This window comes from Eulemur rufifrons, chromosome 16 (assembly GCF_041146395.1).
Source record: "Eulemur rufifrons isolate Redbay chromosome 16, OSU_ERuf_1, whole genome shotgun sequence".
In the NCBI taxonomy this organism is placed as follows: domain Eukaryota; kingdom Metazoa; phylum Chordata; class Mammalia; order Primates; family Lemuridae; genus Eulemur; species Eulemur rufifrons.
The window spans coordinates 80281595-80299325 of NC_090998.1; the positions used below are offsets into that span (position 1 = coordinate 80281595).

A 17731-nucleotide genomic window follows, 5' to 3' on the forward strand; every position below is an offset into this window, starting at 1 on the left:
TTGCAAAATGTTAGCACTGGAACGAACTGGGTAAAGGATATGCCGATCTCCCTGTATTAGTTCTTACAACTGCATGTACATATACAATTATCTCAATAAAAATTTCAATTAAAAAAATCTGCCCAAAATCTGGGCTAGATAATCTTTTACAATTTGGTTCATCTCTCAAGATCTGCAGTTCCCAGTGCCTCCAAAGCCAGTCTTCTCTCCACCATACCACACAACAGCTTCAAAAGCCAAAGAAATTAAACTCTTGGCAAAGGGAAACTAAGAAAATAAGCAGCTATTGCATAGAATTCTGCATTGCTGGCCATTTTAAGTTCCTCTGAAAATTACTCCAATTTGGTTTTATTTCATGAAACTGACTTCTAGTCAAAAGATGGAAAATGTGATCAGACAAAATGTTTTCTCTCACCAAATATTCTCTCCCTATCTCTATGTGCCACCTCCAACAACAACAAAAAGAAATCAGTATCAGAATTTTGATTCTGGATCTTCCCTGAACGCAAGCAGCGGCGCCCGTGGATTACCAGTGCCCACATGGAAAGCAGCGTGACACAGGACACAGGACGGCAGGTTAGGGGCTGACCCAGACCTAGGTCAAGGCCTGACTTGAGTCTTGCCTTTCCCGTCTGTAGAACGGGGATGTGGCAGCTCCTTCCCGGCTATTTATTGCAAGAATGCTAACAGACAATCGTGTGCCTGGCCTTAGTATTTACTAGTTCCTCTTTCCGGCTCTCCCGTTTCCCTTGGTAACAAAGGAACTAAGCTCATTTTCTGTTCACCTGGCCACAAAGTACTCGTTCACTCCCCCTGGATCCCCTCCTCACTGAGGATAGCAGATAAGGCAGAACACTCCCGACCTGGGTCTCTCCGATTTCAAACTGCACATCCCACCCCGCCCCACGGAAATCAGATTGGCCTCCGGATACGGCCACCTGCCCGGCAGCCCCGCTCCAGGGGGACTGGGCACCGGTGACTCCGGCTGTTCTGTCATTACTGCAGGTTAGTAACAACACCTAACGGTGCGTGGGGGTGACCGCCTCCCAACGGATGTCTGCGGAACCCCCGGGGCAGCCCGAAGCGCTTTCGATGCAGATTTCGGGCTAAAAATCTCAAGAATGTATAAAACAGCTATCCCAACAGGAAAGACGGGAGTTGTGAAGTTTTGGAGTCGCTCGGCAGAGGCGATGCTGCCTGCGGCTGGGGCCTGGGGGGCCGAGGGTCGCCGGAGCTCCTTGGAGGTCAGCAGCGGGACTGGCCCGGGTCCGAGGGTGCCCGCTTCCCGCCGACCGCGCGGGAGGAGACCTGCCGCCCCAGCGGGAGCGGAGGGGTCCCCAGGTGCTGGGGGCAGGGGGGACCCGCACTCACCTTCCGTGCTTCTCCTCGCCTCCCGGTAGCGCTCCCACAGGTAGCGCTTCATGTCCGGGGCGGTCCCGGGTGCCGTGCACAAGGGCCGAGCTGGGCCCGTGCACGGCCTCCCCGGTGCCGCGGTCCTGCAGCTGCCCCGCAGGGCCAAAGCCGCCGCCCTCGCCCCGGCCCCGCGGGCCACCACCGCCACTGCCGCCGTGGTCATGCCTGCCGCCACCACGCTGCCTGTGGCGCCGCGGGGCCAGTCCTCTGCCCGCGCTCAGCTCCGCAGGCGGGCGGCTCCCTGCGTCGGAACACGTGGCGCTGTGGCCCGGCCTTCGGACCGCTGCGGGGCGGGGCCGGGGCCGGGGACGGGGCGGGACAGGGCGGAGCAGGGGAGGAGTCCGGGGCGGGGCTGCCGCCGGGGCCTGGAGGCTGGGGTCTGACGCCAGCCTGCTGCGGTCACTTTCCGACCCTGATGCGCGCAGGAGCGACCGCGTGGTGGTGCGTAGGCCACATGGAACGACAAGACGCGACGCCGGCGCCACCCGCCGAGCTCCGCCGCACCTTCCTCCTGCCTTCTGTGGCCAGTGGCCTCTTGATCTGGTTTGGCCTGGCTCTGGAAGGTGACCTCTTCTCATTAATGGCCTCTGCAGTCTAGACTTCCCCTGGATCGTGGGGACTGGTCTGGGACATCCCCCAATCCTCACTTTGGATCCGTGAGGGCCCGAGAGGCCCGGCCCTGAGGGGATGGCTGGACCGAGGCCCCCACATGTGGACTGATGTTGGCTGGAGGACCCCAGCCCCTTAACTCCAATAAGTTTAAAGGGCACCTGCATTGCACAGCCTGGAAGACCCAGTACCCCACCCTAGATTCCCATCCCCCAAGAGAGGTCCTCGGGACACGGTCACCCAGCTCCTGTCCCTGCCCAAGTTCCTGGAGAACAGGTTTTTCAGACCTGCTAGGCTGCATCTGTTCTGTGCCATGCGGTTCCACTAAAGCCAAATGAACAGTAACCTCCTCACCGGGAAGCATTTGTGTGTGGACTCAGACACGGCTCCTGCAGGAAAGACTGATGTGGCCCACCCAGAACCCTGCTGAGAATCACTGGACTGCGAGGACTTCCCAAGCTGCCCTGTGGTTACTGCTGAGCAGGGTGCTAAGTGGAATAGGGGGAATAACTCAAGGCTGGCACTCTTCGAGGGAGACCATACTGCCCTGCATGAAATAAGTGGGGCACGACCAACGCAAAGCATTAGTGTATGTTCAAGTTGTGGCCTGGAGGGGTCGGGAGATGTTTCATGGAAAAAGGTGGCACCTGGGTTAGACTACCATTTATTGAAGGCTTCTGTGCACATTATCTGATGCAGTCTTCTCAGTAATCCTGAAAACTGCCATAATTTCTCCCATTTTACAAATACAGTACTCCCTTGGTATCTGCCAGGGATTGGTTCCAGAACACCCCTCTCCCCACAGACTGAAATCCATGGATGCTCAAGTCCCTCATATAAAACAGCACAGTATTTGCATATAGCCTACTCCCATCCTCCTGTATACCTTCAATCATCTCTAGGTTACTTATAATACCTAATACAAAGTAAATGTTATGTAAATAATTGTTATACTGTATTTTCTATTTGTATTATTTTTTATTCTTATGTTGGGTTTTTTCCTAGAATTTTCAGTCCACAGTTGGTTGAATTCAAGAGTGCAGAACCTGTGGATGGAGAGGGCTGACTGTAATAACACTGAGGCTCAGAGAGGTTAAATAACTTTCCTAAAGTCACACAGCTGAGCCCATTCTTCCATTTGGCTTCCTAACATAGTATGTAAGATTTAGTTGGGTGATAGGGAAGAAGGTAGCCAACAAGTAATCCTTAACACTCAATGGTCAATGTTTTATAAATCACTGATAAAATGAGATAATAAAATGCTTAAAACAGCTGCTATCAAATCCACAGGCTCAGGTACTTTAAATTTACTTTATGGTTTTAATTTATTCTAATTTATATCTTATTCATGTTTCAAAAAAAAAGGTTCTGTGGTAATAGTTGTAAATTTTGCTTACATATTAAATGAATTCATAAACTCAAAATAGATAAACTATAGCAATGTAAAAATAACACAATTAGAACTTTAATAACATTATTTCTAGATATTTTTCGATATGAAACACTGTGAGATCAATGAAACCTAGCATAGAAATGTGAATCACTTAAAAATTATTCTTTTTTAACTAAAATCAGTTACAATATTTTAAGGAGCTGAAAAATCAAACCCTCAGATCTTGATTATCACTCCTAAGTGGTTTAGAAGAAAATATCCAATCAAAGAGTTCTAATTAAAGACAAGTGGAAAAAACTTGACACCAAAGAGCCTACTATAATTTTTATTCCTTATCTGTATCATTTGAGGTCTTCAACAATTTTGTTTTGATTTGAGATCTTCTCTTCAAAAAAACACTTCTAAGTTGAACTATAACCTGGGCTATGAAAAAGCCACTTTTCTGATATGAGCTCAGATAAGGATTTCCAAGGTTTATTTGTGCTAAGTGGCGACAACAGGGGATGGCAGTAAATAGTGGTGATCTGGCCTTCTCCACTCTTGCTTTTAGCTAACAAAATCCTTTGCCTTGAAAGCTTTACTAAACCATTCGTTTTACCAAAAGATAAAATCTTAGGGGAATAGTTCTTCTTTTTCTTTGCTGCTTCTTTTCCTGGGCTAGTCCGTATTTCAGCATTATTTGGTGTCTTCCGTTGGGCCTTTTCCTCAGCAGAAATGGAAAGAATGGGTTTCAAGATCTTTTTCCCTTTTGCACGTTTTGACTTCTCCGAAATTGTGTGAGGCGCCAAGTCCGTCGTGCTTTTAGTTCTTTGTAACTTATCCGCGCTCATGCACATTGCAGAGCTCACTGTTTTAGAACTCTGAGCACTGTGGTAGTTTAATTTAAGCAAGTGCTCCCATAATGATGAGCCATTCCTAGAACCCTCAGTATATTGTTGGCTCATACCTTGAGGCCAATACCTCTTGCTCCGAATCTGCTTGATTTCCCCTAGAAGGCTGCAAAAGATCAAAAGTGATCAAGAGGTCATACATATAACATGAAGAACCAGAAGCATGTTTCTTTGGCAGTCATAAAACAGAAACTCACTGTAGGATCCCATGGATTGATGAATGAGAAGATCCCAGGTAGGCTGCCCTTAAATCAAGTGATCTGTACAAATAGCCTACTGCCTCAATCACGATGTGGTGACAAGAGTCATTTGTCAGTAACTGACCTGCTGGATATTTGAAAATAAGAATATTAGAATTTTTAAAAATTACTCCTGACTTCACACATTTAAAAGAGAAGGACAAGAAGGTGGCATTGGAACATTACCTATTGTAATATTCCGCCAAGAACATTGAACCTGAGTCTAATCATAAAGAAACAACCAGACAGAAACAAATTGAAGGACACTGGGGCAAAGAAGGTAGGGCAGAAACTGACTTCGACTCAACAATGTCAATGTCATGAAAGACAAAACAAGGCAACTTAAATGTTCTAGACTAAAAGAAATGCAATACAAGATCTTCAATAGGATTCTGTATTAAAAACTAAACAGCAGGCCGGGCGCGGTGGCTCACGCCTGTAATCCTAGCACTCTGGGAGGCCGAGGCGGGTGGATTGCTCAAGGTCAGGAGTTCGAGACCAGCCTGAGCGAGACCCCGTCTCTACTAAAAATAGAAAGACATTATATGGACACCTAAAAATCTATATAGAAAAAATTAGCCGGGCTTAGTGGCGCATGCCTGTAGTCCCAGCTACTCGGGAGGCTGAGGCAGTAGGATCGCTTAAGCCCAGGAGTTTGAGGTTGCTGTGAGCTAAGCTGACACCACGGCACTCACTCTAGCCTGGGCAACAAAGTGAGACTCTGTCTCAACAAAAAAAAAAAAAAAAAAAAAAAAAAACCTAAACAGCTACACAGGACAGTACGAGAATGCTTGAGGAAATTTGAATTTGGATTCTACATTAGATAATAGTCTAATGTAAAAGTTAAATATCTTGGGCTCGATTATTGTATTGTGGTTATGTAGGGGAATGTCCTGTACGCAGAAGACACATGAAGTAGTACAGTATTTAGAGATAAGTGTCAAGTTTGCAACTAACTTTCAAATGGTTCAGAAAAATATGTGTGTATGTGCCTTTATATATAAGAGAGAAAGAGAACCCGGATGTGTAAAAATGTTAACAATTGGTGAACATCAGTGAAGAGTATACGGTTGTTCATTATACTATTCTTGAAATTTCACTGTAGGTTTAAAAGTTTTCAAAATAAAAAATAGAGAAAAACTTTTGCCAAGTGCTATTGTCAATAACTAAATTATCCAAAATTTGTTAAAAGTAAACATATAATACATTTTGCAGTCTAATTTGCACATGTTACTCATTTATTCATTTTACCCATTTATAAGACTGCTTTTAAGGGGCTGAATTTATACCATTGATTATGACCCTAATGTAAGACAGGTGTGTGTAGGGCATTGCTCTGGATAGTGATGAAGAGACTACTGGGTACATAAGAGCTAAAAACACTGACAGATGACCCAGCCAGTGCCCCTGCATTAATAATAACAGCAGCAAATGTATGTGAGTAATTACCATCTGTCAAAACTGTGTAATCCTATAAGGTATAAACTTCCATCACTTGTCCTTTTTTTCATTTATTCTTTTTAATAGGACCACACATCCACCTGGTTTGAAAATGAAAATGTATCAAAATATAAAGTGAAAAGTGTCTTTCTCTTCTCTGTCCCCATCTGTGCAGTCTTCTAAAATGGAACCACTGACGTTTGAATTTCTAGTGTATCCTTCCAGAGAATTTTTAGTGCATGTTCATTTTACTTGTCTTTTAAAGATGAAAAAACTGAAAGAGGTTAAGTAAGTCGTTCCTGTTCATGGTAGAACAGTCCTGGAACTGCCTCATCCCCAAGTCTGTGCCCTTGACTGCTAGACTAGGCTGCCTCTTCCCCATTCTGGATTGTCCTTCTGAGTACCAGCTGTGGCTTCTGCTTGCAGAGATGTTCTCTCTGCAGCCTTGCTTCATGGGTCACAGCCTGTGTCTCATATTGCCTGCAGCTTTTTCTAGAAATCTGACAGGGCGTTTCAGTTGTTGTCTCTGCTTAGCAATCTGCAGCTATGTTTCTTCTTTCTGAATTATTTTCATGATGTTCTATGTTCTCAGATGCCCCAATCTAGCTCAGCAAAAGGCAATTGTGAATCACCCTGTTCGTGATGACCAACTTGCATTGGCATTAACTGGCCTTAAAAAAGAAAAATGGAGAAAAACAGCATGTGTCATATGGTAGCAAAGACAGAACCCATTCTCAGAGATTCTCTGGCCACCAATAACCAGATTTGCAGGTGTCTGCAAGGCCCTTTAAGAACTTCTGACGCTGAGGGATAGAGATTTTTCACACTGGCCAGTTTCCAGTGCTGTTTGCACACAGTACTTCATGCTTTCTGTCCCCAGGCTCCCTTTTGGCCACACACTTCGACTCCTCAGGCCCCTTTTTCCTGGTGACCCATTCTGGACCTATTCTATAGCCTTGACCTCAGAACTTTCTTGGACACAATCAGACTCTTTCCTTCTGGCAACAAGCAGATGCCAGAAAAAGGCATCCTTGCCTCCGCCCCCACCCTGCCCGACCTTTCCTCAGCTGGTAGCAGCTGGGCCAGCCTGCTCAGTCCTCCCAACTCAGGGAAGAAGAAAGACCAGAATAGGTTAATTTAAATTGCAGAGAAGTCATTGACCCTCCTCCCACTTCAAACCTATGCTCTAGATGGGGAGGGAACTTAACATTTTATTTTGCATTCTGTTCATTGTTTTGTGTACAATATCTCATTAAATCTTCAGACTAACCCCATAGGCAGACTTTATTATACCCTCTCGGTTGGTAAAAAAAAAAAAAAAAAAATTGAGACTCAGAGAGGTTATGTCCACAAGCCCAGAAAATAGTACAACTGGGATTCCAACCCAGATCCCTGGGATGCAAGACCGTAACTTCTAGAAGTAAGAAAAGAGAACACTATTCTCCTTGTCACATTGGTTCTGTGGGAGATTTTCCATAAAAATACCTCTAGGAAAGAACCACCAGTTACATTTTCCATGTTGTACTTGTGGATGGAGCAACACCCTGCTTATTTCCAACGGAGTATAAGTTGGGGGTGAGGCTGGGGGAAAAGTCCCACCAACACTCTTGAAAACCTGTTCTTAGATTTTAAGTAGTAGTTTTCCTAGTCTTACTCCATTATTTTCAGTGCTTAACATTAAAAAGAAAGTGGTATATTTGTTATTTCCTCTGGAAAAAGAAAGGAAGATATTTTATCCAAAGACACACCTCTGTCCTTTTAAGTAATCTTCTAAAGCACACCTTTTCCTAGTCTTTATTCTACTGAAATTGAAATTAAGTCCTGTTTTCTCTTGCTTCATATTATATTTGCTGTCACCTAATAGGTGGATTTTTGCAATGCCATCCTGTGTGAGAGATGTTTACTTTCTCCTGGGCCCACAGCAGCAATTCAGGCAGTTGTTGCCAGGTAACAGTGAAATCTCAGGTGTTGGTGGCGGTCCTCAGGAAGTTTCCCTGAATGAGTCCGAGACTCAGTGGATGCTGCCCAACAATGAACTTCCCCTCTGTGCTGGGAGCAAATAGGATTAAGAAGCAAGGACAATCATAGCCCATTATTCTCTGACCAGAAGACAGGCTGCAAATTTGTAATAAAGAAGGAGAATTCAGCAGTATCTAAAGGCTCTTTGTTGAAAGTTTCCTTTTGTTTGATAGCCAGGCTATGTCTAAAGTTTCTTTGTTAGAGTCTTAAATTCAGTTTGAGAAATTAAGTTCATTTGCTCATTCTTTCAATAAACTCTTGTGTCTATAAACAGATTAGGGAGAAAGCTGTTTACCATTGGTCCCAAATAAAGTAAAAGGTTGCAACTGGATGTCTCCATGGACCCACAATTTCTGCCCTAAAGAAAACAATAAAAGACTTTAGGGTGTCCTCCTCCACCCACCTCCACTGAGTCCATGGCCTAGGCTGGCTCAGATGGACCTGGTTGCAGACAGCAAGTAGCACCCTCTGTTGTCTTCTTCTCCCAGTACCCACAAACTCACTGTGCCAATTAAAAAGGCTGGGCCTGTGCAGACCCCTACCTTTGGGTAGACGAAACAGATTCATTGTTCTCTCTTAGACAGGCTTTTGTCCCTACCACCAAAGTTGAAGGTTCCCTGTGAACTTTGTGTTGCTAAACATAATGGTCTGTTCTCAATCTGGTGGTCAGTTCTCAACACTCTTCTTTTTGGCTTCCATGATTTTACTGATTCTCAGCCTACCTCTGGCGCCATTCTTCTTCTTTTGCTACAAGCCTTTCCTCTGCCCACCTCTCCTTCTTCATTACAAAATTCTCCCAAGTTCTATCTCTTGCCACTATCTTGTCTTGTATTCTTCTTGGTTCTTTGAACCATTCTACTGGGTTGAGCCACCAAGTATATGCTAAGGATTCCCAAATGTTTTCTCTGGCTCAGTCTTCTAGCTCCTAACCACCAGATTCATATATTCTACTGCCTACTGAATGTCTCCCCTTGGATAGGAAATTCAGACTCAACATGCCCAAAATTAGTTCACTGTGGTTCCCACCCCTCCCCACAAACTGTGCTCTCTCTCCTGCAATGGCAACAGCATCATCCACCCAGTTTCACTGGCCTATGGCATAGCCATAAACTAGGAGATGTCTTCGACTGTTCCCTTTGCCTCACCTCCCACATTCAATCAAGCACTAAGCCCTATTGGGTTTACCTACTAAATCTCAAATTCAACTCTTTCTCTCCATTTCTACTATCCCTGTCTTAGTTTACCAATTCCATCCCCCATTTGGCCACAAAAGTATTATATCTAAAACACAAATCTACCTCATGTCTTTAGTGCTGGAAATCCTACAGAAGCTCGCCTGCCAAACCCTTGAGCATGGTAGAAAATATTTTCTTTGCCCTAAACATTACTGATTACTCCAACATCATTTCCCAACCCTCCCCATTCCAGAGTTTCACACCATCCTGATTCACCTTTCCTTGCTTTGTTCATGCTGATCCTTCTTACTTAAAATGCTCTGCCTGAACTTCTTCACCAGATATCTGTCAGCACTCATGGCCTAAATCACTTTCTCTAGAAAGTCTTCCTTGTTGCCTGTGTCATGTGCTTCCCCATGTCCTCTCCAATGTCTGTCACAGTACACAACATATTGCATTGCAGTTATCCTTATGTGCTTGTCTCCTCAAGACCACAAACTCCTAGAGCCCACGAACAGTGGGAAGGCCTTGGGATTTGGGGACAGAGGACAAGATTCCAAGTCCTAAATCTATTACTTATTAGCTGAGAGGTTTTGGAATGTCACTTGGTCTTTGTGAGCCTCAATGATTATAATATCTAATTCATAGGATTCTCTGATCAAATGTACTGGAGCAAGTCATATGACACATCTGCTATTTCCTCAACTTTAAAATTGGCTCAGCAATCTCTACAGTCCCTTCCATATTTAAAAGTTTTCTAAGCTTATGAGGTCCACTTGCCCTTTTCTTGCAACCAATGGCATTCACCAATTTATAACCCATTAAAAATGATTAAACCTACACAACAAATAAAAAGTATTCTCTGTTAACACATACAAACTGGCTTGCTGGATTAACCAGGGCCCTACCCTTCCTCTACAAAACATACTCCCTGATGCCCAGAGCACACTAGATGCCTGCAGCTAGTAAGTAGGTCATCGTTACTCTGCTGACATTCTTCTGTCTCCCACAGCTCAGTTCTAGAATGGCCCAGAGTCGATTGGGTTTGTCAGTCTAATTAGGTATAATTAAGTAATTATAATTATATCTAATTAAGTATAATACAAACTAATAACATATGAGTGTGAAATGAAAAAGAGTTGTTTTCTATGAAAACCAGACTGAATGTTTTGGAAAGACTCAATACCATGAGCTGCTAAAAAAAAAATAAATTCAAATGATGAGTGGACAAGACAACTGCACAAGATTGAAGGGAGGAAAAGGTAGCAATTTAGAAGGATCCTGCATACAGACTGCGTCACAATTGTTCTAAAAGCCAAAACTAGAAATGGTGGGTGATGCATTTTGAGAAAGATGATATCTAATTCCAATCTGAAGACTCATTAAAAAAAGAAAGGGAGACGTTAATCTACATTAAAAAGTTTGTGAAAAGAATGGACATTTATGTTTAAGTTAAAATTAAAGTGTAAGGTGTATCTCTATCACTTACTTGATTTTTAGATTAAGGACCAACTGCTACAGAGAAGAGGGTTCTCCCTGAGCTGAGCATTTTTAAATTAAGAGAAGAGAAGAGAAGGGACTGACTGCCCCTTCTGAGGGTCACCCACGAGAGCCTTTGTTTAATATCTTCCTTCTAAATTTGACTAAGAGGGTTGGCATTTCTTTTTCAAGAGAATCCCAGGGAGAGAGAAGTAACATGATGTTCACCTACCACACTTCATCCAAAATAAACAATTCAGTACAGAACACTCAGCTTGATATAATGGAGTCTGAAAAGCCACGTTTCTATTATTTTCTCCCACAGAAATGGTTTCTCAGGAGGCAAACGTAAAACACTCATCAAAGAAGAGCAATAAGATGGCTCTGTGTCAGAGGTAGCTCGGGACGTAACTCACAAAAACCCTCATTTCATAGTCAGGGTTCCTGCTAAAATCTCTGGAATTGACGTTTTTATTAGGTTAAGGTTTGTACTTGAAATTGGATCAAACTTGAAAGGAGATGAACTATAAAGGATATAATAAACAAAAAGAGATTTCATTTATGAATAAGTGCCTCAGAAAGCTGTGATCAGAAGCAGAAACAAAATTTTTGGATTTGTCACCTCACAAATTGATCATTTTAATATATGATTATGACAGTCTCATGCATAAAATGTGATTATAATTAATATGTGAATTATCGAAAATTGCTGGAAGTCCACTATTTTCATATCCCTTGAAAGATCTATACTGTATTCTACATGTTGATCAAATATAATGATAAAAGATTAAGGAAGGTACCAAGACATTCAAGCTAGCAATTATGACTGTTAATCTGTAACCTAAAATGAGATCTGAAAAGTCAACTAAAGATTATTGTTTTCACCAAGTAAAATTACAATTGGATTGTTTTTCTCAATGTCGTTAGCCTGGAGCAGAGCCATCATTTCTGTTGAATAACCCTGGGTAAATCTTGTAAATACCCAGAAAGAACCTGTTTATCCACTTGGCAGCCTTCCTGCAGCGACAGAGCACTTGTGTACAGCTAGTGTTGTTTCTACTGCTTTGAGGATACAAAGTAAATGGTAAGGCCCCTGCCCCTGGGAGTTGAGTCTGTCTGAGAGGTCAAAATATACACCTTGGAAAGGAATAGAAAATGAGTGTTGTAAAAGTGTCCTTTGTGCTCCTTCGTGACTCTGGATTCATAACATTATTTTAGAATATGATATTAGAAATATCTTGTGAAGACTATGCTAGAAGAATGACTCTAGGGTCCTGCCACCTACCTACTTTGCAAAAACCTTGCACTGGCTTTCAGCTGCTCATATGGTAACATCCCAAATCCTTGACTGGGCCTGGGAGGCCTGTGACCCAGCCCCCCACCCCTCTCTAACATCCTCCTCGTGCACCGTCCCCCCAAATTTGCTCTCTGTACGCCAGCCATGAAAATTCTGTTCCCGCTGCCTGAATGACTCTTCTTCTCCCCCTGCTTTACTTAGTGAGCAACTTCTCACCCTGCAGATTCCATTTCCACATCCCTCCTGAGATGTACCCAATGTATCCCCCTCCATCTGACAGCTCAAAGTCCCCTGTTAGTACTTGTATTTTCCCATGATAGCACTTGCCCCAATTGTAGTCAAGCCATTGTGTGTTTAGTCATCTAACTGCCATCTCCACAGTAACACTTTCCACAGTCACAGTTAAACAAGTGTGTATTTAGTTGTCTGACAGCCTTCTCTCCCAGTGTGGGTTCAGTGAAGGCAGTGTTGGTCTCTATCCATCCTGTTTACTGCTATACCCCCAGGAACTAATTAGAGATTGTCACATAATAGGTACAGTAAATATTTGTTGAATGAATTAATGAATGATCAATTGAATTAATTATAAGAATACAAGTAATTAACATTCAAATGCCCGTAGTAATCAATGCTTGCTTTTCTAAAGCAGGAGGATAAATCTGAATTGGCTAAGGCATTTCCTCCACCACACATTCATTTACTCGGCAAATGTTTATTGAACACCTACTAGGTGCTAGCCACTGTTCTAAGAGTAGGGTGTACAATGGTAGAGAAGACAGATCAAGTCTCTTCTTTTTAGCAAGGGAGACAGACAAAAAAAAAAAAAGCCTAGTGAACAAATAAATATATAATTTTAGACAGTAAAGCACAGGATGAGTATCCCTTATCTAAAACACTTGAGACCCCAGTGTTTTAGATTTCAGATTTTTTCAGATTTTGGAATATTTGCATTATGCTTATTGGTAGAACATCCCTAATCCAAAAAGCCAAAATGCTCCAATGAGTATTTCCTTTGAGCATCACATTGACACTAAAAAAGTTTTAGATTTTGGAGCATTTTGGATTTTGGATTTTTAGATTAAGGATATTCAACCTGTTTAGTACCTTAGGTGGTAATGGGGTAATGGGGTGGGGGTTAAATTACATAAGGTGGAAAAGAAATTCTTCACTGTGCACCTATAGACAGTCTTGATGAGATCTAAATCATTCTGAAGAATTTCCAAAACAGTCTCCTAGATAGAATGAGCCCTTTAGAGGATCACTGGCCCCCAAGGCTTCTTCAGTCTTAAATCCCCACGTGTCTGCGGCACAGGACTTCCTTCAAGCCAGTGCACTGCCTCAACTCTCCCACCACTGCCTGTTTTCCTTCTTCTTCACCCTCTCCCACCCCACCTCCCACCGCCCCCTCTTTCTGGGCACTTTCTCATAAGCCCCTCCTGACAGCTCTCACTGGTCCCCTCCACATTTTGTTTGTTTCTACCTTTGTGCATGCAGTTTCTCCACCCAGAAGTGCCCCCTTTCTTGGACGACTTATGCCCTCCACTTCCTCTAGGGTCCCTCCCAAGAGGTCTTCAAATCTCTTGCTACGGATCACTGTCTTTCTTTATGTTTAAGCATAGGGTATTAACTCTGTTGAGGATCTTTAGGAACTCAACACTTATTTTACAGGTGGGGCCCAGGGACAGACCCAGGCCAGAGAGGTTGTGACTTGCCAAAGGTCACATGGCTGATTATGGCCAAGCTAAAACCAAAATCTAGTTCAGTCCCCTCCAGCCAGGCTATGTTTTAAATCCTTAATGTGTTGTATTTTTTTTTTATTATAGGTTTTGTTTTGTGTCCTAACAAAATGGTAAGTTACTTGAAGGCAGAAGTTACCTTCTTTTTTTTCTGAATCCTTCAAAGCATTTAGTATAGTCCTTTGAGCACAGGGAACCTAGTGTCCATCTATTTGTCTGTCTGTCTGTTACTGCATTTAGAAAAGACCAAAACAGATTTTCACCAATTTAGAAAGTATGTTTGGGATGATATTAACTAATATAGGCCATATGGCATTCATAAAAACCACACTGGGGGACCTAGTGGACCATTTAAAAGTAATAGGCTGCCTCCCTGCAGAGCACCCCAGGATCCTTCCCGGAAGGGAGATAAGCTACAGACAAAGGAAACAAACAGTAGTTTCATACATGAGCCCCCAAGCCAAAGTCACAAAGGCAGATGCAAGCAATGATTTGCAGCGGAGCTGCCATTCACAGGGGCAGCTTCATGCTGTGTGCACCAAGAGGGGGAGGCATGTTGTTTTTCTTTACAGGGTGAATGATTCTCCCAAACCACCCCAAAGCCACAAACTAATCAGGTAAGATAAAATACAGCCTTCCAACGCTGATATGCATTACAATGTATAAAGCACTTAAACTAAAGTCTGGCTGCACAAATACAGTGTAACCATCTGTATACCATAGTTCTCTTATTTCCCCCTCCTCAATGAAAGAATACATATCTGTGACTTCCAAGAGAACTGCTTTGGCAACATTCAGTAACACTTTTACTACAGAGGGCCCAAGACGTCTTTAAAAATGATTAATGGTGAGGAGTCCCAACTATATGTGGCGCTGGCTTATTTCTTATTTTATGGAGTCCACTCAGCCACATTTCTATTTAGATAGAAAATTTCCACTAAAGGTAGGAAACCTAAAAATACTTCTTATATTATTATATTAAAGGACAACTGACTCAGAGGTCTCCATAAACAGTCTACTTTCCCTCCCAACACTCCTGTCTTTCTGAAGTGATAATATTGGTCTGCTCTCACTGTCACCGATTGAAACAAAAGCACACGGTTCTTGCTTTAACAGCTGAATTAACCATCTGCAATGCCCCTGTGAGCCAGAAGTGGGCCTCATGTTAAATGAATCAACTTCAATCAACAGCAGGAGATAGTGGTGGCAAGAAATGGTGGCAGGAAATGACTCCTTAACCACACTGAAAATTGACTGCAAAATTGAAAAATATTATAAAGACCTGTTTAAGAAGTCATAAAAACACTGCGATGGCTACTATTACAGATGCCTTCTCATCTGAAAGTAAACAAATATATTATGCTTCCATCACAGACCAGACACCAAATCTGTTACATAACAGAGTATTATAAGAAGCAAGCAGATTAGATACACTAGTTCCTTTTCCATAAATTTTCTCTAGATTTGCATCTGCATTTTCTGTGTGTAAACAAAATGCTTCATGCACTCAGCCTGGAAACGCTAAAAAAAATGCACAAACATACACTCCTAAATCTATACACTGAAAATACTCTTTCACTACAGATATCAGGCATTTTAAGGCTTTTTCTGCCTCAGCAAGTGATTAGGCTGAAAGCAATCATGTTTTATTGTAGAATGAATGGCAAGCACATGTCATAGAAAGTGGCTGGTTTAGGTCACAGTCTCTCAACCTCAGCATTACTGACATTTGGGGCTGGATCATTTTTTGTTGTGGGGGCTGTTCTGGGCACTGTAAAATGTTCAGCCACATCCTTGGCCACAACCCACAAAATGAGAGCAGTGTTTCCATCCCACCTCCCACCCTAGTTGTGACAATCAAAAATTTCCCCAGACTTTTGTCCTGGCGGGGCAAAATCACCCTTACTTAAAAACCACTTATGTAGGTTGAAATACAGATTGCCCTGTGGCAATGAGATGTGAGGACCCCCAACAGTGTTTTAAAATTTTTCTAGTTGTGGCAATTATGGAAAATGAGAATTCCTGTATAGCCTACTAAAATCAACAAATCTACTCAAGGCTGGAGATGACCAGTCTAGAGGCTCCATCCCTGCCCAGCTGTCCAAGGGCTGCGAGCTGCAGTTTGGCACAGGTCAGTAACCCACTCATCCAAGACACAAAAGCTGCGAAGCTCTGTTCTGTGGGACTCAGACCCTCATCTACCTCTGCTCTCCTCACCCCCTTCCCACGGTGCATGGCCCCTCTCCAGCTTACTGTCCAAGCTTTGTCTGCAGCCTCCAACTCAACTCTCTGTTCTCCTCAATTTCCGAGTTTGCAGCAACAAGCTAATAGGTTACTGGGCCAAATAAGTACCAAGGCAGTAAAACATGAGGTCCCTGGCAAACCCTGGAGAGTAGAGCCCTTCTCCCGTGAGGCCTCTGAGGTGTTCTTCAACAGTGACCCTGGGAATAAATCTCGCTTAACTGAGCCAGGACCAGTGAAGAAGAAACTCAATAGTCACCATAAACTACAAGTAATAATATCAACATTTTGGTCAAAGAAACTCCAAAACAAATTTGGAACTCCTCCCATAAAGGGGAACAAAACAGTAATAACAGAGTCAACAAGTAGCAAGAGGAATAAATGAACAGAACCCCCACCCCTCCTGGTGAAATTGAAAGCCAAATTTTTAAATTTCATTTGAAGTTTTTAATCTTTTATCTTTAAGTAGCTCTGGCCTTCAAACTTCTGGGCCAGGTCTGAGGAACTGAGACCTACATCATAATGCTAAAATTAAGGGTGGTTCCCATGAAAAGCCATCTTGTTATTTCTGGTCACATGTTAACTTTAGCATCACATCATGAACAGGTATGAAAAGGCTATGCCTGTCCAGAACAAACAATTTCTTAAGACAGAATTTGAAGAAAGGGGGCAGAAGGGTGTGGTTGGGCATGGTGCTTAGCCTATAAAAAAATGAGAAATGGGATGGAAAAGATTTTTAAAAGATATCTTCCCTAATAAGGGAAGGTAAATAGGTAGCAAAAAAATAGTTGAAAGTTAATGAAACAGGAGTTGCTTTCTTCAAAAATGGACACTTTTTAAAAAATAAAGTATGCAGGTGAAACAAAGGAAAAGTCACCTGCTTATAAGAGAACTAGATCAGAGCAATTACCTAATTTACACAAGGTATCGCTGAGGCTGACGCTCAGCTGCTTCCTGATGAGCGATGAGTTGGCCAGAGTGTCTGCATTTTCCTTTATTTTTATCACTTGTTTATAATAGTCAATTACTTCCTTCCTCTCGGATCTAGAAAAGAGAAATTTAATTCAAGTTTTGCATGGCTTTCATTCATTCATTCACTCAACAAACTCTCACTGAATGTTGGTGCTAGGACTGGGGAGCAAATATGCGTAAAACTAACCCTTGCCCTCGGGAACTTCCTGAGGTAGGAGGGGAGATGGGAGGGTGAAGCAGGGGTCCACCCAGGAAGGACCTTGAATGCAAACCTAAGGGTTTGGGCATTTAATGATTGAAGAGTTTTCATTAAGAGAATAATGTGACCAAATTTCCATTTGAGAAAAATCTGCCAGCATAGAAGTGTGGAGGATAAACTGAAGTAGGTGAGGCTATAGCAGGGGACCAGTTAGTCCAGAGAAGAACAAACGATGACAGTCTGAGCTGATGCAGTGGCCACAGATGTGAAGAGAGACCTGCTAAAACTTGGCACCTCATTGGATGGGTGGCGCTGATGCTGGGAATGTTGCACAGAGTGACATGAGTAAGCGCTCAAGCTCCAACGCTGGGCAGATGTGGTAGTGGGCACAGAGGGTTTTCAATCAGACTTCCCGGGTGTTAACCCCAGCTCTGCCACTTAAAAGCTGGGCAAGCGTCTTAACTTCCTAAGCCTCAACTTTCTCATGTTCAAAATGGGGCAATAGGCCCGGTGTGGTGGCTCACACCTATAATCCCAGCACTTTGGGAGGCCAAGGCGAGAGGATCTCAAGGCCAGGAATTCAAGACCAGCCTGGAAAACATAGTGAGAATCCATCTCTACAAAAAATT

General features: G+C 43.0%; 2 protein-coding genes across 2 annotated transcripts in view; both read right to left on the minus strand.

Annotated features, from left to right (window-relative positions):
- NT5DC3 (5'-nucleotidase domain containing 3) overlaps positions 1-1639 on the minus strand; it is a 55638-nt gene extending 53999 nt beyond the window's left edge. Inside the window, exon 1 of the mRNA XM_069489632.1 lies at positions 1372-1639. Within this exon, the coding sequence (XP_069345733.1) occupies positions 1372-1576 (205 nt within the window). The 5' untranslated portion in view covers positions 1577-1639. The remainder of the gene's footprint in view (positions 1-1371) is intronic.
- Positions 1640-3816: 2177 nt separating this feature from the next.
- The window catches only part of LOC138396923 (putative tetratricopeptide repeat protein 41), a 63062-nt gene continuing 49147 nt past the window's right edge, over positions 3817-17731 (minus strand). The window contains exons 13-15 of the mRNA XM_069490709.1: positions 16842-16975; positions 4503-4632; positions 3817-4411 (exon numbers count right to left, since the gene is read on the minus strand). Coding sequence (XP_069346810.1) covers positions 3817-4411; positions 4503-4632; positions 16842-16975 — 859 coding nt within the window. The remainder of the gene's footprint in view (positions 4412-4502; positions 4633-16841; positions 16976-17731) is intronic.